Source organism: Cnephaeus nilssonii (assembly GCF_951640355.1).
Source record: "Cnephaeus nilssonii genome assembly, chromosome: 11".
Taxonomy (NCBI): Eukaryota; Metazoa; Chordata; class Mammalia; order Chiroptera; family Vespertilionidae; genus Cnephaeus; species Cnephaeus nilssonii.
The window spans coordinates 66,639,484-66,661,675 of NC_137082.1; the positions used below are offsets into that span (position 1 = coordinate 66,639,484).

Here is a 22,192-nt window from a genome sequence, read left to right on the forward strand (position 1 = left end):
GTATCTAACAACTATGCTATATACCCAAAACTAATATTATATTGTATATGTCAACCGTAATTAAAAAAAAAGAAAAGTTATAAAATGAAAAAAACCACACACACAAAAAAACCACCAGAAAGTTATTAAATAATGGGCTTCATTGTTAAGTTGCTATATCCCAAATGCCTTTTGAAATCTAATGCCCTTTTTGTTATTTGGGAATAGATGTTAATATTACAAACACTGCCCGGCCGGTGTGGCTGAGTGGCTGAGTGTTGACCCATGAACCAGGAGGTCACGGTTCGATTTTTTGGTCAGGGAACATGCCTGGGTTGTGGGCTCGATTGTGTGTGTGTGTGTGTGTGTGTGTGTTTGTGTGTGTGCGTGGTCCAGGAGGCAGCTGATTGAGGATTCTCATCATTGATGTTTCTCTCTCTCTCCCCTTCTTTCCTCTCTGAAATCAATATAAAAACACATTTAAAATAAATTACAAACACTTGTAAAATACTTGTAAACCAAAGTATTTTAAAGTGGGGCTTGAATTAGAACTTTATGTGGCTGCACACAAAAAACAACTACTACTTCGTAGTCTGTGTAACTTCTGTTATACAGCTAATATATTGTTAACGTTTAGTAAGTGCCAACACGCTGCATCTGGTACTCTAATTAGTCCTTGCTTAGTTGGAAAGCCAGGTATGAAAGTATGGCATGTACACAACATTTTTTCTATATAAATGATTAATTCTGAAAACAAACAAACAAATAAACACCCCTCCCCCCCAAAAAACCCACACACAACAACTACTTCATTGGTGGAGAAAAAGTACTTTTTATTTAGGAGGATAATAAAGATAATTACACTAAAGTATTTATAACAGTGAAGTATGGGAACTGACCTGTCCAACAAGGGAGAATTCACTAAATAAATTATAATAATGTGCAGCTACTGAAAAGGCTGTTCTCAGAGAATATTTAAAAATATGGGAAAATGCTCACAATGTTAAGTAATACATTATGTGCCAAGTAAGCCAAATTTCAAATACCGTATTTTCCGGCATATAAGACGACTTTTTAACCCAGGAAAATCTTCCATATGCCCAGTCGTCTTATATGCCGGAAAATACGTTATGTGGGTTATGTGAGTGCAGTCACATAAAGAAAAAACTATAAATGTTTTGTGTTTTTTATTGAGTGGGGTGACTTATTTTCGTAATATTTTTTTACACTTTCGAAAAACTGTGTTAATGAACATATATTGTTTTTAGATCTTATAACCATTTTAACTCACTTCCCATCAGGAAAGCATTAACTCTTTGGGCTGCTAAATCTTTTACTATAAAATGAGAAAAGAGAACCAAAACGAAATCTTACCAAATGTTTTTCTGATGAGTCTTCCTCCATTCCTACAGGCCTCCACGTCAGCAAACTTGAGAAAATGCAAGAGAAGGAAAAGGATCACTTGAAAGGCAACGCAGAGCTCCAAGACTCCACTGAACACACACACAAATAACGATAATCACACTAACACTTACACATGTGGGATGGTTGTTTTGAAAATATCCATCATACAACTGCACGTTTTATCCCAGACATCAGGACTGAATTTCTCTCCATTGGATATTACTAAGTTTTCTAAGCAATTTGTACCTGATCGAGCCAATTGCTCATTATCTGCAAAATAAAATAATATCTATCATTAAACTTCAACTGCCCTTTGACAACCAGATTGCTGATGCTTCATGTTGTGAAGTGGAGACTACTTTTAATTAATGCAGCATTGCTACAGATAGTATTAACATTTTTATAGTTCAAGTGGGGGAGAAATTATTTCTCATAGCTTTACTGCTAGGGATCGGAAGGTCAAAATTTTGCTACCTAATTAACGGGCTTCTTGTATGAAAAATGGTAAAAGAAGATGGAAAATATCCGAACTGTGTTTTTAAAAATGTAGTCATTCAAACTCTGTTTTTCCACTTTTTGCCATATCAGTATCAACTGCTTTATCATTTATTTTAAAACTGAATCACTTTTTGAAAAGCTTAAATTAAGCCTCATCTTACGAAGCCAAAACTATCTAATGCATCCAGATCTAATATGCTATGTGGGTATTTTTCCTAATACACACTAAAATACACACCTAAGTACTAAAACAAAAAATGTCCATCGATGAAGCTATTGATCTTGACTCCCACAATACATTTAAAAAACATTTTATCATAGAAAATTGTAAACAGACAAAAATAGAACAAAATAGTATAACTTACAAAAAGGTACATCTTTTAAAATATAACTACAGACCACCTTAAAGAAATATAAACTGACTTGGTTGAGAGATTATTTTTATGTCCTAATTAAAATTTTAAAAATACATTTTCACCAATTAACTTAGGGGTGGGGAACATCCAGCTCAAGGGCCACCTAAGGCTGGGAAAATCATTTGGTCGGGCCCTGTCAAGGCATTAGGGTGAGTTATTAAATGTTTGACCAAATATAGCAGTTAATTTTTAAGCTGATAATTTTGTATGGACCGCAAATGATGTTATAAATATCCAAATGGCCCTTGGCAGAAAAAAGGTTCCCCACCCTTGAATTAAATGATATAGTGAACTCCTTGGCATTATAGCCATGCTTTTATATGTGGAAAAAATTAGTCTATCATAAAGGACTATGTCAAGATAAATGATGCCTAGAGACATAGAATACCTTGTTTTACACACCACTGCAACTGTGCAAATACATCAGAAAGAAGAACTTCATTCAAAGCTTCATAAAACTGGGTAAATACATCACAAATAGCATAAAGTGCGTGATTACAAGTTGTTGTCATCCACTCAGATTTCTGGAAAAACAGTACAAAGATAATGTTTAAAGACCACTCTGTCCCATACATCATTGACAAACTATTCTGGAAAGCAATCTAGCATTGTGTATCAACAGTCATATCAGTTCACATCCACTGGTGCAGTAACACTTCTAGGAATGAACCCTAAAGAAATAACCAAAGATTTGTGGGTGAGCTTTATGTTTATCACACTGGTATTTATACACTGTAAACACAGATACAAACTAATGTCCAGCAATGTGCGATTAAATTGAGTACATCCATTTGACAGAACATTAAAGTCAAAGTGTTACTTACAAAAACTTTTAATTATTTGGAAAAAATGAATGTAAGGTTATGCTAAATACACCATACATCAAACATTTAAATATTAAAAATGAGTAAATAGGCACCTTTCAAAGAAGATATAAAAATGGCCAACAGCCTCAGGGCAAGGTGGTCAACATCACTAAACATTAGGGAAATAAAAATCAAAACCACAATGAGATGTCTCTTCACAGCTGTTAGAATGGCATTCATCAAAAAGACAAGGGATAAATGCTGGAGAGGATGTGGAAAAAAGGGAACACTTGTGTACTGTTGGTGGACTGTGAATTGGTACAGCCACTATGAAAAACAGTATGGAGGTTCCTAAAAAAAAAAAAAATAGAACTACCATATGATCCAATAAATTCTACTTCAACACACACGGCATATCTGAAGGGGTTAACAGTGGTAACTTGTGGAAGTTTTGAACCATGGGTGCTTAAATTTTTTCTTTGTTTTTCTGTTTTCCAATTTGTTTTATAATGAAGAAAAATTTTAATTACTTTAAGATTAGAAAACTGTATCTATACTATGACCGGGTCCATCTGCAACCTTATTTAATCTATATAAAAGACAGAGGGAAACTTGCCAAAACATTAACTAATTTCGCAATGATTTTAAATGATAAGTTTTTTGTATTTTTAATATTCCATATTAAACATATGTTCCTTCTATATCAGGGGGAGGGAGGGAGGGAATGCTGTTCCTAAAAGAAGGTAAAGAAGTTACTCTCCCATCTTAAAATCTTGAGCTAGAATGCCTTCTCCTCAGCCCTCTACCTCCAGGGGAGAAATAACAAAGACAACTAGAAACATCTCACATCTTTTTTAAAACGGCCTAATATTTGCTGACATCATCTGACTGCAACTTCATATTAAAAACCCTTTTAAGTGTGTTTTTGAATGGACAGAGTCACTCCACTTTTTACTGACTGTTCAGAAGTTGTCAAGTGAACCAGTCAGGTGCCCTGCTGATCTGGCAGGTCCGATGCCTCAGGGCCAAAAAGGCAGAGCGTGGTGATTAAGTTCCTCTCACTCGTCCTCAGACAGGGAGGATTTCTTATATTAGTTGATATTGGTAGAAGAGTGCCAGGAAGGCTGTTTCCATTTTTAAAACACATCAAACACATCTCAAGTGGCTCAGTATTTAAGACTTCCACGGAGATGAGGACACAACCCCCAGAGGCAGACACAGGCCAGAGAGGCTTGTCTCCCATCTCATCCTGGGCTGTGCTTTAGTCATCACCTACCTCCGACTGCTGCTCCGGGAGTTTCATATTATCAAAAATCCTGAACACAATTCTGAACAGGTCCTGCCACCAGTGCTTTTCAAAGGTGTGGCCATAGCTCTTCATGATCTCGAACATGACCGTGAGTCCTCTGCAGGAAACAAAACCGGGAGCAGAAGAGGGAAGGGGGCGGGGGAAGAGGACAGCAAAGAAGAGAGTGGGAGAGCATGGGTCAGGTGAGCAGGTGACTGAGGCTCATTCAGTGATGGGAGGGGCACCGCCCTGGGACACAGTTACCTTGTCCGCACATCCAGCTTGCACCTATTGATGATGCAGGAGAGCTCAAACAGAATGGGGAACCAACCTCGGACCCAGACTCTGTCACCAGGAGCCACATTCATGTCATCGCTTGTGTATTCTTGTAGCACCTACAATGAAAGTCACCTCTCAGGTACAGACTATGCAAGCAAAAGGAAGGAAATGAAAGGGAACTACACAGGGAGGAAGGCCTCACACATGTCCTCTCCTAAAAATATCCATTCAGCAAGGGATGCTGCAAAATCTTAGGTCTTTCTGGAATGTTACTACAGTACTTAAAATAATAGCAGCAACAGCTACTATTCCTGAATGCTTATTATGGGCCAGGGACTGTGAAAGTGCTCTACATGGTTTAATAATTCTCACAATGATTCCGAGAGGCAGGGAAAAAATAATGGTCCCATTTTACAGATGAGTCAACTGAGGCACTAAGAGGTTAAGTAAGCTGCCCAAGGTCATGCAGCTAAGAGCTGGCAGTCTTTCCATAGCCTGGATGTGAAGCCCTGTCTCTAGGATTTCCAGCCCTCTGCTCTGTAACCACTCTTAAAGTGGCATTGTTTGTTGTAAAGGAATTTCTTTATCAACTCTGGTTACCTAACATTAGGCAATTTCTCTCTGTGCTTCAGTTAACTCCCTTGTACAATGGGGTATAACTACCCACCTAGTAGGTCTGCTTTGGAGATTAAATAAATCAACACACAGTACCTAGAATGGTGCCTGACATGTAGTAAGTGCTCAGCTAACAGTGGCTCTCATTATCATCATCATCTTCATGAGCTGTTGTGGGGACCAAGCATGTCATCTCAGGGGCTTACAGTTCTGTAAAGAATGCTTGAGACGAGATCTAGCCACCTTAGTTTATGTTTGTTTCCACCCAATTTCAGTGTTTTGAGATTGTCATTTAAACCAAGCAGGCCTCCTTAGATAGGTGAGACATAATAGAAAAACCCAAAATATTTCCAGGAGATAACAAAAGGTGATTTTTCAATGTGACTTCCCAGCCATGTCACAATGGCATAATGTCATTTCCTAAAAGGGAGGTTTATTTTCCTTCAAATAGAAAGGTCTAGTTCAGTGGTCGGCAAACTCATTAGTCAACAGAGCCAAATATCAACAGTACAACGATTGAAATTTCTTTTGAGAGCCAAATTTTTTAAACTTAAACTTCTTCTAACGCCACTTCTTCAAAATAGACTCGCCCAGGCCGTGGTATTTTGTGGAAGAGCCACACTCAAGGGACCAAAGAGCCACATGTGGCTCGCGAGCCGTAGTTTGCCGACCACGGGTCTAGCTTGTTCAGCTTTGCGAAAATTCAAAGCTAAAATACTGTCTACAAAATAATTCGTAGGATACCAAACAAAAGTTCAGTTGAATAAAATAATTTCATAAATACAAAATGCAGAAAAGGTATAACCCCTACAATGGAAAGCTCTTTGTCAGGAGTGAAGGTTTTGGCCCCACAACTCCTTCCCCTCATCGCCCATATGAGTGAGGAAAGGAGAAATGTACCCGAGGCCTCTCGGAGACGTATTTGGCACAGAAACGGATGAGCCGGATGGCTTCCATGCTGGTGTCAGGGAAAGCGGCGTTGCAGGCAAACTCCGATAAGCACTTCACAGCATCCTGAAAGGAGTCGATGGCTGCAGGGAAATGGTGCTGGAAAATAGTTGCTGGGGAGACAAAGGCACATAAAAAAGACCAGGATTTAGAAATGGGGATTAGACACACACACATACACCCCAGTGAAAATCTAAGAAAAGCATGCCAGTATTTCTGTAAGACAGTGCTTCTTAGTCAATTATTCAGGAATAAGTGCACTGGGTACAATTTGGGCTAAACTGGTTCCTGAGCTCAAACAATGACATAAAGACCCAAAAAATCATTCATTCAACAAACATTTGAGTGTCAACTATGTGCAAAGCATGGTTATGGGCCCTGGAGACAAAGAGATGATGAATCAAACTTGTTGCCTCAGGGTGCTCATGCTCCAATGGGCAAGACAGACAACAATCACCTAAGTCAATTCCTATATAATCCTATAATAAAGAGGCAATATGCAAATTGACCATCACTCCAACACACAAGATGGCCACCACAAGATGGCTGGCAGGGGAGGGCTGTTGTGGGCGATCAGGCCAGCAGGGGAGGGCAGTTGAGAGGGACCAGGTCTCAGAGGGAGGGCAGTTGGGGGCAATCAGGCCTGCAGGGGAGGGCAATTAGGGGTGACCGGACTGTCAGAGGGCAGTTGGGGGTGACCAGGATTGCAGGGGAGGGCAGTTGGGGGGGATCAAGCCTGCAGGGGAGAGCAGTTGGGAGCAACCAGGCCTGCAGGGGAGGGCAGTTAGGGATGACCAGGCCTGCAGGGGAGGACAGTTAGGGGTGATCAGGCCTGCAGGGGAGGGCAGTTGGGGGCAACCAGGCCAGCAGGGGAGGGCAGTTGGGAGGGACCAGGGCTGCAGGGGAGGGCAGTTAGGGGCAACCAGGTCAGTAGGGGAGGGCAGTTGGGGGGACCAGGCCTGCAGGGGAGGGCAGTTGGGGGCGACCAGGCTGGCAAGGGAGGGCAGTTAGGGGTGACCGGGTCAGCAGGGGAGGGCAGTTGGGGGTGACCAGGCTGGCAGGGGAGCAGTTTGGCGTTGATCAGGCTGGCAGGGGAGTGGTTAGAGGGTGATCAGGCTGGCAGGCAGGAGAGCGGTTGGGAGCCAGCAGTCCTGGATTGTGAGAGGGTCCTAGATTGGAGAGGGTGCAGGCTGAGCTGAGGGACACACCCCCCCCGCACCTGTGCACGAATTTTGTACACCGGGCCTCTAATACATATATAAGATAATCTCAGGTGGGGTGAGTTCTAGATAAAGGGCAGAAGGTAAGAGGGGCTGTTTAGGCTGGTGGTCAGGGAAGTGAGAGAGGGTGAATCATGAGAAAACCAAGTTGTAGCAAGATGCCAAGGTGTCCATTTAACTGAGGCTGCTTTAGAATGGAGCTTGAGGAACTACATTAAGATGTAAACACTGATCTATGTTGTGCAGTTGCCCATAGTGGTTTGCCTGCCAAAAGCTGAGTCCTGAGCAAGGCTCTGGCCTAGTCTGTGATCTTTACTCATCCCTTAATTCTCTGTTTGTTTCCTTCCTAAGACCACACCTCGTGCTACCTTCTGAATGGAATCTTGTAAAGATAAATGTCAATGAGCTAAAGGTTAAAGGCAATTTAGAAACCTAAAGTTTTCAAAACCCTACAAATATCACGTGATCTAGGAGAAATATATGCGTAGCAAGAAGTTTACAAAAAGTTAAAAAAACTTAAAAAGATGAAAGCTGACCCAATGCTTTACAATTTCCACAAAGACCAAGCCCAGTAAACATCTTGTTACAGGATCGCAGGCAGGACAGGGAGTTCTGGTCAGTCCAGGGTGGAGGGACATGGTGCCAGCTCTGGGCTGGACTGCCTGGTGTGAATCCTGCTCCTCCACTTACTAGCTGCGTGACCTTGGGCAAGTTGTTCTACTTTATTTTTTGATGCCTCGGTTTTCTCTTCAGTAAAGTGGGGAAAACAATGGCATAGTCACTTCTCATTAATCATGATAGTTAGGTTCTCTAAAGTAGCTGTGAATACTGAATTAGCAATTTCTGAACTATCACTTCTAGGGGAAATTCAGGGTTAGGTTTCTGCGAGCCTCTGGTCATAACATTTTCATCAACTGATCATTACATAACCTTGCTTTATGTGTATCTATTTAAAGACACCTTATTTAATATATACTGTTGGTTCATTAACAATGAACTCACAGCCAACAAAGCACTATAACTCATGCCTGAATGAAGTTTATGTAAAACACTAGAGGCCCGGTACACGAAATTTGTGCACGGATGTGTGTGCGTGTGTGTCCCTAAACCCAGCCTGCACCCTCTCCAATCTGGGACCCTTTGAGGGATGTCCATTTAGGCAGTCGGACATCCCTATCACAATCCAGGTCTGCTGGCTCCCAACCGCTTGCCTGCCTGCCGGCCTGATCACCCCCTAACAGCTTCTGCCTGCCAGACTGATCACCCCCTAACCACTCCCCTGCCGTCCCGATAGCCCTTAACTGCCCTCCGCTGCCGACCTGGTTGCCCCCAGCAGGCCTGGTAGCCTCTGTCTTCTCCTGCTGGCCTGGTTGCCCCCAACTGCCCTCCCCTGCAGGCCTGGTCACCCCTAACTGCCCTCCCCTGCTAGCCTGGTCGCCCCTAAATGCTCTCCCCTGCTGGCCTGGTCGCCCCCATCTGCCCTCCCCTGCAGGCCTGGTCCCCCTCAACTGCCCTCTCCTGCAGGCCTGGTCTCCCCCAACTGCCCTCCTCTGCCAGCCTGGTCACCCCCAACTGCCCTTTTCTGCCGGCCTGGTTTCCCCCAACTGCCTTCCCCTGCAGGCCTGGGTCCCCCCAACTGCCCTCTCTTGCAGTCATGGTTCCCCACACCTGCCCTCCCCTGTAGGGCTGGTTCCCCCCAACTGCCCTCCCTTGCTGGTCTGATGGCCCACAACTGCCCTCCCCTGCTGGCCATCTTGTAGTGGCCATCTTGTGTCCACATGGGGGAGGCCATCTTTGACCACATCGGGGCAGCCATCTTGTGTTGGAGTGACGGTCAATTTGCATATCACTCTTTTATTAGTGTAGATGTATTTTCTCCATAAGGCACATCACAGCCTTCCTGTGTTTAGGGACACAGGACAGCACTTTAGCACTATGTGCAGGGCCATTTTAAATGGCAAAGTCACCAACAATAAGACAAAATTGCCAAAAACGTGGCAGTAAGTGTACTATGAAAAGGACACTTGCTTATTTACAATAAAAGAGCTGAAACAAGAAGGCAGAGCATGGACTTCTAACCCAGCTGGGAATGTGTACCTTGGGTGACTCAAGTATTTTGCTGTTCTGTGCATGTGCACGTCCACAAAAGGCAACCAAAGTGCCAGGAGTATTAGTGGGGGTTACATATAAATTTCAGCAAGAAGGTGAATTCACAAACATGGACGCTGCGAATAATGAGAGTTGACAGTATTTCCTTCACAGGGTTGCTGTGCACCCTGTGAAGAATATGGCATGTCATTATATCACAGTATAGCTAAACCAAGGAAGCCCTTTTTTGGGAGTAAAAGAGACGGGAAATAAGCGGTCCCTCTTCTGGACTTGTGGGTGGATGTAGGGAGGGAACAGAGACACCTACTGACAATGTGGCCTGTGCTCTGGAAGGCCAGCTCCACAATGTTCCCGTCGTGATCCGAGGCTGCCTGGTGGAACACGGCAAAGATGTTCTTCCAGCCCGAGCGGATGTTGGCCGCCTGTGAGTTCACCATCTGGGCGATGCAGCGGATCACCATGTCCCGGATGGTCGGTGACCTGAGGAAGGCATGGGGCAGCCGTGTCATCAGTACTTTGTATAGTGGGAAGACATACACAGCTTATCATGTAGAAGCAGCACTTAACACATTCTTTTAAACCATGCAGTAATCCACATTCACTTAAAAAAAATTAGAGACAGTATCTGACCAAAGCTTGGTCATGAATGTATCTTTTTGACTGATTTATGACCAAAAGGGGAACTGTGGATTAAAAAAAGAGATTCTATGGAAAGGAACCTCACAGGATGATTGATCATAAATTCCTAATTGGGCAGGTCGTGGTGAGTAGTCATGCCCCAGGCAAGACCTGTCCATAGTTTCTGTGCATCTAGGTTAACACACCTTTGAAATAAGAGACCACATAATCTTGTTAACTATCTTATAATCCAATCTCTGCCTTGTTTTTCCCCACCTCCATGTAATTGTCTTTATGTTTCCTCTTTAATATCACATCCATAAAAAAAGCCGCAAAACTATTATTCTCTGGAGCTTTGAGATCTTGCTCCCCAGCATATGTCGGCAGTTTGCCTCAAATAAACTCTTACACAAATACAAAAAAAAAAAAAAAAAAAATTAGAGACAGTTAGTTGCCTACCCAGAAGCTACCCTCCTACCTCCTTACAACAGAACTCTCACTGCAGGCAGCAACATGCCCAACCTTAGGAAACCGATCATAAATGGTATAAGACAACATGGCAATCTTGTTGCATGTGCCAGGTCTTCGATTTCCCAACCTCCCTTACAGCTAGGGGAGCTACATGATCTGCTCTGACTAATTAGATGTCAGAAAAAATGTATGGCATTAGGGAGAAGAGGTTTCTGGGAAGGTTTAGCTTTTGTCTTAAAAGGAATACACATGGCAGGTTCTGCCCTCTTTTCTCTTATTTTCATTCTGAACGGCAGCATGACGGCTGGAGCTAGAGCCTCAGTCCAGCAATCACAAACAATAGGCTCAAGGATGAAAGTGACCTTGTGGATGGCCAAACAAAGAAATGGAAAGAACCTGAGTCCTTGATAACTGGGTTATGACTGCCCGTATAAAGAGTGTTTCTATCCCTATCCCCTTAATGTTCTTTAGAGTAATTACCAATGATTTACTGAACATTTACTTAACTATCCCACTGGAATATAAACAAGGACTTGCTTTTTAATTTTATTATGAAAAACTTCAAACATATATGTAAGTAGAGAGGATAGAGTAATGACTACTGTATACCTATCACCCAGTTGCAATGATTATTGAATCAGGGCCAAATGAAAATATAAATTTTTGACTGTTTTCATTATTGCTGGATGCTTGGCACTTGGAATAGTACCTAGGAGATGGCAGGCCTCTATAAAGCCAAGTGAATGAATGGTAAGGGTGACTGCTTCAAAGGGCTAGCAGCTGCCCTGACCTCTTTATCACTTCCCTGGGGCACAAATGCTGAGTCACATAATCCTTGACCTTGCTGGAGGCTGCTTCAGCAGTGACTCTTTCCCTGCCCCACGACCTCCTCCATCCCCCAACAGCCTCAAAAAGACGTGTGACGTATTACTACTATTTGCAGTGGTGTAACGTGTCCTTTGGGAAAGGTTACACACCGATTGCAGTGTGATTTACTTAGAGACAACAGATGCGAATCAGAGTCTGTTCATTTTATTTGCTTCCACCATCAAGAAAGAAAAAAATTGTGTGGTTAGTGGTAGGGGGTCTTTTTAGGGGCTCAATGGGGAAAATTTTAAAAAATATGTTTTTATTGATTTTCTTTTTTTAGAGAGAGAGAAAAGGTGAGGGATATTGAGCCTATAACCTGGGCATGTGCCCTGATGGGAATTGAACTGGGGACCTCTTGGTTAATGGGTCGATGCTCAACCACTGAGCCTCACTGGCTGGGCCCAATGGGGGAATTTGACCAAAGCTCTTTCAGAACAATGCACATACCTGTTTTTCTTCATGATATGCTCAAAGGGTCTCAAAAAATCTTTCTGGAAACGGAAGTTGGCTAATTCTCCCTTCTCAAGAAACTTCATGGAAAGTTGCCTTAATGAGTCAACAGCAAAGATAGCCACATCTTCATTAGGGTTACAGCCAACCTGAGCAGAACAGGAAGTGAGGTGAAATAGGCACAGTGAAACAACTGTGGATGTGGGGTTCTGAACCTCAAAAATGGACATCCTGCCTTTAAAACAAATGCTCTGGGAAAACACACCGAAGTAGAAAAAAAAAAGATTATTTCGTGGTTATGACCTGTACAATTTTATTTAAGTTTAATGGTGAAAGTAATGCACATTTAGTTACAAGTTCTTTTAAATGTGCTTTGTTAAAAATTGTGGCAAAATACACATAACACAAAATATATCATCTTAACCGTTTTTAAGTGCAGTTTAGTAGTTAAAGACGTTCACATTGCTGTACTAGCAGCATTCTCTTCATCTTGCAAAATTGAAATTATACCCATTAAACAATCCTCCATGTGCTATTTAACTTTATACAAACATGCATGCCAGGTCAGAAGACCTGGAAGTCTCTGTAAAGCCTTTTCATACTGCCCACGTCTGCCGCCTAAAGCAAAGCATTACAAATGAAAATTCGTAGAAATAGTGAGGCTTTCAATTCCGTAACACTGGACTTGTCTGTGGGTTACCTACTTTTAGGGACTGAAGTTATGGGTGTAAACTTCTCCCTCAAGAAGAAACCCTAACAGCAGAGCAAGGGGATATTTCTCACCAGAACCCCTGACAAATGATCTGAACTGTGTGCAGGAGCCTGCTCCAGGGGAGAAACTTCACTGACACGTGTCTGACTGGAAAATGTTTGAATTTTAACAAAAGTCATTATCATTTGCAATAAAAAAAAAAAGATCAATAGGAAAATGACTACATGGTGATATGTTCACATGGAATAACATTTGGCAATTAAAAAGAAAGAATAAATCCAGCCTCATAAAAAGAAGGAAATTCTGTCAAAGGCCACAACATGGATGAACCCTGATATTATACCAAGTGAAATAAGCGAGATACAAAAGAACAAATACTGCATGATTCCATTTGTATGAGTACGCAGGCTCATCAAATTCACAGACAGAAAGGAGAAAGTGGTTTCCAAGGACTGGGGAGAGGAAGGAATGGGGGTCGTTGCTTAATGGGTACAGAGTTTCAGTTTTGCAAGATGAAAAGAACGCAGGAGATCACCACAATGAATGTACTTAACACTTCTGAACTCTACATTTATAAACGGTTAAAATGGAAAATTCTGTTATGTATGTTTTACTACAATTAAAAAAGAATAAACATATATTCTAGCATAATTAAGAAGCAAATTATAAAGTATGTATAAGACTATTTATGTTTTTTAAAAAAGCAAAACAAACCAAGACAATATTATCTATATTTCTGAGTACCAACATATGCATGTGTATAGAAAAGTGTCTGGAAAGATATATATCAAACTGATAAGAACAATTAGTTTTGGAGGCTGTCCTGTTGGGGGTGGTGATGGTCAAAGATGTTTTTAGCTATAATTTTTTTAAGATGTTCATGTAATGTTTATGTAATTAGAGACTAATAAAAAATATATCCCCATCCTAAAAATCCAGGAGAATTCAGGAATTCCTGTTTCAGGAATATACACCAGGCTTATTGTGCAGCTTTGCATAACCCAAGACACACATGTGCCCTAGTTTAGAAGAAAAGAAACATGTGATTGTTCCAATGGCTCTGCTAGAATCCCCAGAGCTAAGTTACAGCTGTACTTAGCCGCCCATTTCTTCAAGCCTCGAGATTCTCATGTGCTCCAGTTCCCAAGGGGAAGCAGACATCTTTCTGAGGTGGTGGAAAGAATAAAAAGCCCCAGGGCGAGCAACTGATTTTTCCAAACTTTGTGCTTAACGGCACCGATTAGATGGAATGAAGTTGACAACCATGAAATATCTAAGTACTATCTGCCATGTCCCAAGCTTGCCCAGAAGTGACCCAGTGATAACTGAGAACTGGCATGTAGAGTCTTGACAACAGAATTGCAGGTCAGAAAGGGAACTTGTAAAATCGACGCTCCCCAACAAAAGAAGTTCCACTTAACATGAAACCTAGACTTCCAGGAAGTTCACATCAATCATGTCAACTGGTCCACTAAGCATTTATTTACCCGAACAGTGGGAAAGATGGTTGCTGAACGAGTTGACTTTAGATGAATGACAGTGTCACCATTCACTCAGCAGAGTTGCTCTAGGTCATCTTCAGGCTCTTGTAGCTGTTTCCTCATTGAGGGTTCAGATGAAAGGTCACCTCCAGAGAGGACTAACATACTGTGTCACCTGACCCTTTACCATCGATTATTTTATCATAAAATGTGGGTGAACTCCCTGAGGGCAGGGACCTCATCTGTCCACTGCCTGGTATAGGCACTCAGGTAGTTTATTAAATAGATGTTGTGAGGTACCCCCCTTGGAGCTAATAAGGACACAAAGTAAGCAAGAACTTTGATTAGTTGATGTTCCAAGTTAGACTACGCCTGACAATGCCTTATTTTTGCAGGGCCCGGGAGCAGGCTAGCAGCTGCCCGTGAGAGCCAGCAGACAACTTCTTTTTACGATTTTTCTCCTATTCAGTGTAGAGAGTGATTCTCTTTTGGGTAAATTGTTTTTTACTATTTTTAAGCATCTGTATTATAACTCTGTATTATTATATCTGCAGGCCTGAGAAATATTTTGTAAATTGTGAAGTGTGCTTTGGTAGGGAACAGTGTTATTAAGCTGTTACTTTTCCCTTATGAAGCAATTAGCATCACAAATACATACATACATACACATGTAATACATACATATTCTTTTGATTTCTTTTTCTTTGGTCAATATAGGTGTGCATGTGTCTACCTGTATATAATGAAACCTCTGGTGGAGAGAAAGTTTAGTCTGGCTTTCTCTCAGTAGTTGTCAGTTTCAGAGCATAGAAGGCTCTTGCTTAGTTCTAATTAAAAACAAAGTGTTAGTTTTCTTGACAAAGGTTTCAGAAAAGTGGAATGACAATGGGAGTCAGAATAGAATGGAAGTGACATTTAATAGTGAAACTACATGGAACATAAACTTTTCAGAAAGCACTTTAGGATTTCATAATGCTTTCAAATACCAACATGTTTGTTGAGTGACTATAATGCTCTTTGTCATGTTAGCCTATATCCTGGATATGGGATATTGAAGATTTTGCACAGCCTGAATTCTTAATTCATTCTCTTTGAGTTCTATCAATATGTAAGTATGCTATGGGTCCTACTGAGCTGTCCTTGACTCCACAGGGAAAATGAGTGATAGGCACCTAAACTCTCATCACTTCACTTTTTAAAATTTAATTGCCTGCTGTTTTGGACAGCGATGGAATAGTTTTGAAATCTAAAGAGTTACCTTATTGAAGTGATCTCCAATCACATGCCATATTCGGGACCACTGCAGTCGGATCCGATTCATGTTGTAGTATGATATCTCCACAATCTTCTGTAAGCTGAACATGCGGGGGTGATGGGGGGAAGCCAGCTCGTCCATGGACACAGCACACAGCCAGCGGACAAAATCAACTACAGGCCAGACCCAACAACACATGCGAGGCCTCGTTAGTAATGGTCAGATGGTCACAACACGAGGCGTCTGCAGTTGTCACAGAGGAGTCACATACATACCTATTGCATTTCCATCCAGTCTAGTAGATCCGGTAAAAATTCTAGGAAGGTAATTCCAGACATAATAAAATAAAAATTAGATTTAGAAGCCTAAATTTCAATCTCAAACAATCTTAGAAAAGGGAGAAAGGAAACATTTCAGGTCTGGTATCTCCACTTTAAAATAAATGCTGAGGCATCAGAGGTACAGAACTGGTCAATGAATTGCATTACGAACAGAAATGCCTATACTGACAGAGAAAGTGACACATCAAAAGGAGGGGGGAAGAGTTAAAACATACTAGCATGTGATGTCACCACAATGGGAGTGGCTGAGTGAGAACTTCCAAAAAGCTGCTCTTCCATGACAGCAATAAAAAACTGGCAAAAAATTGCCCTGGCCGGTTTGACTCAGTGGATAGAGTGTCGGCCTGCGGACTGAAGGGTTTTAGGTTCGATCCTGGTCAAGGGCATGTACCTTGGTTGTGGGCACATCCCCAGTAGGAGGTGTGCAGGAGGCAGCTGATCGATGTTTCTCTCTCATCGATGTTTCTAACTCTCTATCCCTCTCCCTTCCTCTCTGTAAAAAGTCAATAAAATATATTAAAAAAAATAAATAAAAAAAATAAAAAGATAAAAAAACTGGCAAAAAATGACCAAAATCAACATTTTCAGAACTGAACTTTGGAATTACCAAAGGCTTATAAAAATGTTTATTCAAGAAAAATGGCTTAATGAATTGTGAACATTATGGCAGTTTTAACTTGACACAATTTGGTCACAAAGTTAAAGTTGCAATTTTTTTTAAAAGGTCATGATGCAATTCAAGGTCAAAATCGAAATGAATGTGAAGGATATGAGTTATGGATCACGTTTGCCACTTTGAACAGTTCTTAGTTTGAGTGATCTGGAACTGACAACATTGACAACAGTCAAACATACTAGGAGTCATTCACCTAGTAAGTAACTACATAGAGCAGCGATTTTCAACTGCTGTGCCCTAAGAATTTTTAAAACATGAACTACTTGACTATTTAGTTAGGGGCACTGACCTCTTTTTCCCTTAGACTGTCAAATAAAAATGACAACAGCCAACACAACAAAAGCCATCTGGTGTAAATGAATCAAAATATTTTACCTATTTTTTTTTTTGTCATATCTGCAATGATAAGATTTTTTTGGTGGCCACAGAACTTTAGTAATTGGTTTATATGTGCCATAAGATGAACAAGGTGGAAAATTGCTGACATAGAGCATGCCAAGCCCCTGGGTGGTCCAGCTTCACTGGAGAGAAAAGTCATTACCTGTCTACGGCTACAACCACACTCTGGGAGCTGGTCTCCCCAACCGATTCCTGGAAACTGGCCATCTGTCTTTTATCCACTCCACCACTCACCAAATTACCTGAAACACAATGCGCAAAACCAACGGTGCTTTCAAAACAGTCCAGTATTCAGAACACAGCATCAACATGCAGACAAAAGACGCAAATGAGAATGGTTTGCAGGCAAAAAAATCCTCAACTGATGGTGGAGTAAAATGAAACTTGGGTTTTGGGGTTTGGCTTTTAAAATGGATTCTTATACTTTCCCTTGTTTGTATTAATCATCTCTCTTTCTTCGTAGTGTTTTACATTTTTATAGTATTACATGCCTATATTAAGGAAACAAATTTGAATTAATGGACACTAACCCAGAGCTTCTATAATATGTAATGGCTTACACCTGCTGAATGTTCAGTATAATGTTCCAGGATTTCACTCCAGTCACCCTCACATGCACCCTAAGAAGTAGGTACTATTACAACCCCCCATTTTCATAGAGTCCATGCTTCTAACTGCTACTTTGTACTATTCTAACCACTGTTTGTGGGACCTAGGAGCCTGCTCTCTGCAATCAGATGGCCTGGGTTTGAAACTTACCTCTGCCACTTGTTTGCAGGGTGGCTTTGTACCTCACTTTACCCCCTGAACCTCAATTTTCCTCATTTACAAACTGGGGATAATAGTCCCAATCTCACTGACAGCTGAGAATGTGGCCTGGCATATCTGTTTGCCCTATTTACTATTATTATTGTGTTACCAGTATATCATTGATAAGAGCCTCTCAATCCAACATATAGCCAGAAATAATTCTATTTTCATAAGAATACCATTTGAAAAAGCCCCCCAAATGAACATGGAAGAGAGGTTGATTCCACCTTTTAAAATCTAGAGATACACATACCCACTCCTCTAATAGGAGGTACCAAAGCTGTAGCCTTTCTAAAGAAAGTGGCTTTTCCTCCCAGTTCTAGTATAGTTTTATGTATATAGAGAAAAGTAATGCACCCTGCTGATTTTGATAAAATTGGCATTACTTGACAGTTTCATGACAACTAAGACTGCTGAAGCAGCACTTGCATTAGTAAACATACTGTCAGCTGGCACAGAAGGAAGAGACGGTTTATGAGACAGTCCTGATGAGACAAGCAGTGTTTCATTCCGATTAACTTGAGAGTCCGTGATGGCCAGCTGTGGGGCCTGGAGTCTTACCAAGACCAAGGCCCATGAACTCTTCTCCCACCAACGTGTGGCCCTTCAGGCTCCCCTCTCTTTCACGCCCAGCCCCAGACAGGTAGCGGGTCTTCACACCGGTTCCTATCAGCTGAGCGAGCTCTAGTTGGCTGATACACTTCAAGATCTAGTGAAAAGAAGGCATGAAGAAATGAGGTCCCATTTTATAGCCTAAATTAGTGTGATCTTAAATTAGTCATGGAAGAGTCTTTTGAAACACACAGCTTTTCAGGTGAGAATAAAATCTGAGGGTGTTAGGGGGGTTTCCCTAGTCCCAGAATGTAGGTCTGGACAACAGAGTTCACTTAAAAAACAACAACAAATTATTAAAAAGGGAAAGAGCAAAATAAAAGCTGGTACAACAGAGTTATGCGATATAAATGTTTATGTAAATTTAATAAGTGCTCAAGACAGAAAAAAAGGTATTTGACTAGAGAAGGAGATTCCATCCACCATGCCACTCAATAAGTGCACCATCTATTCTGACTTAGGCACCCCACTCCTTCCTACTCTACACAATACACTAGCCTCCCTGCTGTTCCTTTAACTTGACATATCTAGTCCTACCCCAGGGCCTTTGCACTTGCTGTTTCTTATGCCTGGAACATGTTCATTATACTCTTCCCCTTGGCTCACTCCTTAGATTCTCAGCTTAGGCCTGTGTCCTCAGAGACACCTCCTTTGACCACCCCAAGATCACACACCCTCCCCTGGTCACACACTTTTTAACATTATACCATATAATTATTTGTTTGTTCTCTGTCTTAAGTGCCAACAGGGCATTAACTCTGTATTGTTCACTGCTGAATCCCCAGCACTTAAAAATAGTTGGCAACTATTACTTGGTTAACTGAATGAATGACCATGTGCCCTAGAATGGATGTGCAGTGGGAGAAAAGAGTATCTTCCAGCCCTGTGGGTGGTTCTGGTGCTTGAGATCACATACCTACACACAAGCCTCTCTCACCTGGAGCTTACCTAAAGAAACAAATTAGTTTCCGCTTCTCCTGGAGGGAAAGCTAGCCTCATGAAACTCACTGGAGGAAGGTGCACAGATCTCCAGATAAAGCCCTCCTAAGGATGTTCATGGGAACTTCTGACTAAAGCTGAGATTTGCCTTTCATACTGATCTTACAATCCAATCCCAGATGACAGGGCTCCACTATACCACTGAGCACTGCTGAGTATCTTTACTTAAAACTGTCTTCCTCTTGACTGAGAAAGGCACTTAATTCTACCAAAGAAAGCCATTCCCTGGTTGATCCACACAGCACACTATTAAATTATTACTAGTAAACTATTAATGCCTACCCACCCCCTTTTCCAGAAGCTGGGGACAGCTGGAATCTCAAGTATGTGAATACTTGTGGCCAAAAATTTATTGGCTCTAACCTGATTTCTCAAGGTTTCTGACCATCAAATAGGTGGTTAATTCATTTTTAATATTTCCAGGTGTTGCAAATGCTTGGCAACCAGTAAAATCCCCACATGGACCATACCTCCCAGATTTAAAAAAAAAAAGTTGTAGGAGAGAAAGCAGCTATTCATTAATTCACTAGGTATTAAGACACCTCAGAAGGCAGGAAATTATTTTTTAATTGATTTTTTCTTTAAAGAGAGAGAGGAAGGGAGGGAGGGAGGGGGAGAGAAGGGAGAGAGAGAGAGAGAGAGAGAGAGAGAGAGAGAGAGAGAGGGAGAGAGAGAGAGAGAGAGAAAAAGAAACATTAATTTGCTCTTCCACCTACCCATGCATTCATTAGTTGCTTCTTGCACGTGTGCTGTCTGGGGATCGACGATTGAACCCACAACCCTGGCACATCGGGATAACGCTCTAACCAACTGAGCTACCCGGCCAGGGCAGGAAATTATTTCTTTAAAAAAGCACCCAACTTATAAAAAGCAAAACACCCATCCTCCATTTTTTCTAACATGAAATACTCCAGAGTTGTATAGCGAAAGGAAAGGATGGGTGAAGATGGACAAAGGTCTGTGCCATGATGATCATGATGATAACTAACAATACAGGTCTAAGCCCTTTTGTGCATATTAACTACTTTCATCCTCACAACAATGCTGTGAAGGTTGTAGAGAGGAAGAAGGGGAGGCTTAAAGACGAAGTAACCACTATGCTCTACAGGCAGGCAGAGGTGGATGCCCAGATCAGACACCAGCGGTCTGGCTCCAGGCCGTTCCCCGTAACTATTTGATCCCTGGGTGGGGGAGGAGGCTAACAGCAAATTTCTTTCTTGGCACCACAGTCCCCACCACTCAGTACTCTCATCTCTCTTCCTTATACTTTTCTCTCAAGGACAAAAGTAACATATGTACATGTGTTCCAGGTGCCCTCATCAGGAATCGAACTGTGATCTCCTGGTTCACAGATCAATGCTCAGCCACTGAGCCACACTGGCTGGGGGGTGGGGGGGAGAATGTTAATATTTTTCCCATTGATTTTTAGATAGAGTGGAAGGGAGGGGGAGAGACAGAGAGAGAGAGAGAAACATCGATGTGAGAGTGACACATTGATTGGTTACTTTCCGCATGTACCCCGACCTGTGCTGGGGATCGAGGCTGTATCCAAGGTGTGTGCCCTTGACCGGAACTGAACCTGTGACCCTAGTCCAAGGGCTAACACTCTTCCACTGAGCAAAACTGGCTAGGACAGGATGTTAACATTTTTATCCTTTTAAACCCCATTCTCTTTGTATGTTTGGCACAAGGAATGAAGTCTCACAGTGTTTTATTATGACTTTTTGATATCCTCAGTATTAGTTTTAATAACATCTTTATCTTTCTTCTCTAAAGTTTCTTTAATTCATAGGTCCCCCACTTCATCTACTATTTTTCTTGCAAGTTATTTGTTGAAGAACCTGGTCGTTTGCACTGAGGGTCTCTCATACCCTAATCTGCAGACTGCATTCTCATTATCATCATTTACTGTGCTTCTCTGTATCCTGTATTTCCTGTAAACTGCAGTAGAGGCTCAAATTGATTTAAGTTTGAATTTTGGGCAAATGTGACCAGGAAGTGCATGATGCCTGGTTGTCTCTCCTTTCCGCAACATCATTTTAAATGGCTATGTAACAGTCAAAGAACTGGTGTACCACACTTATTAAAAAAAGAGCAATCTTTCATTGTTGGAACATTTAGGTTGTTTCTACTTCAATCTTTTCCTTAGAACTAAAATTTCGATGACCTTTCAAGCACACTTGTACACATAATTATGTGAGAATGTTGGGATATTGTTTAGTTAAATGAAAATGTGAACCCACTAGCAATTTCCCTAATGGCTCATTGTAAATGCTAACCTTTTTTTAAAAGAAAGAATTGGGAGATAAATCAGGCTCCTAGCTTTGTCCTAAATCTACTCGCTGAGGGTGAGAACTCCCAGAGGTATGTAAGGACTTGGGGAAAGTGGCATTAACGTGGAGCAAAGCTGTCACAATAGAAGTGCACTCCGTGAGGACACTGGCCCCGGGGTGTAAGATCACCTCATGAGGTGGTGCATCTGAACAAAATCATTTCCCTCACCACAGCCCCAGAGACTGACCTTTAGATATATGAGGTATTTGTGGATAAGAGAAAACCCAGAGTTAAAGTTAGGCTCGACTTCGAGAAAACTGAAAGTGACCAAAGAGAAACTGACAGTGAATAAAAGGAATGCGGTAGTCACCTGAACTAAAAAAAGGCAATTACCAGGCTTTCAGAGAGACACACACCTCGTGCCAGGAATTCCCAAGGTAGTTGCCGTCAGTGTGAGCCACTGTGATAAGCGTCTTTATGGTGTCAATGTTTTTCTGCTTCATTTCTGTGATGCTGGAGCTGGCTGTCAGCAGGGAGAAGCGAGCAAGAGCCTGAACGTAGGCATCTCGTTCCAGCTGTAATGGAAGTCCAGGAGAGAACATTGACATCCCACCCTGAGCATGACAGTCTTCCCATCTGTGGGGCTGGTGCACTGGGCTTCT

The 22,192-nt window shown here is 41.8% G+C and overlaps 1 protein-coding gene across 2 annotated transcripts in view; it reads right to left on the minus strand.

Moving 5' to 3' along the window:
• The window catches only part of ARFGEF2 (ARF guanine nucleotide exchange factor 2), a 94,686-nt gene that overhangs the window by 19,810 nt on the left and 52,684 nt on the right, over positions 1-22,192 (minus strand). For both annotated transcript variants that reach the window (XM_079783576.1, XM_079783575.1), the window contains exons 21-33: positions 21,947-22,105; positions 18,207-18,354; positions 16,978-17,077; positions 15,695-15,735; positions 15,423-15,592; positions 11,969-12,120; positions 9,870-10,042; positions 6,186-6,346; positions 4,656-4,786; positions 4,380-4,509; positions 2,686-2,821; positions 1,515-1,653; positions 1,354-1,408 (exon numbers count right to left, since the gene is read on the minus strand). In XM_079783576.1, coding sequence (XP_079639702.1) covers positions 1,354-1,408; positions 1,515-1,653; positions 2,686-2,821; positions 4,380-4,509; positions 4,656-4,786; positions 6,186-6,346; positions 9,870-10,042; positions 11,969-12,120; positions 15,423-15,592; positions 15,695-15,735; positions 16,978-17,077; positions 18,207-18,354; positions 21,947-22,105 — 1,695 coding nt within the window. The remainder of the gene's footprint in view (positions 1-1,353; positions 1,409-1,514; positions 1,654-2,685; positions 2,822-4,379; positions 4,510-4,655; positions 4,787-6,185; positions 6,347-9,869; positions 10,043-11,968; positions 12,121-15,422; positions 15,593-15,694; positions 15,736-16,977; positions 17,078-18,206; positions 18,355-21,946; positions 22,106-22,192) is intronic.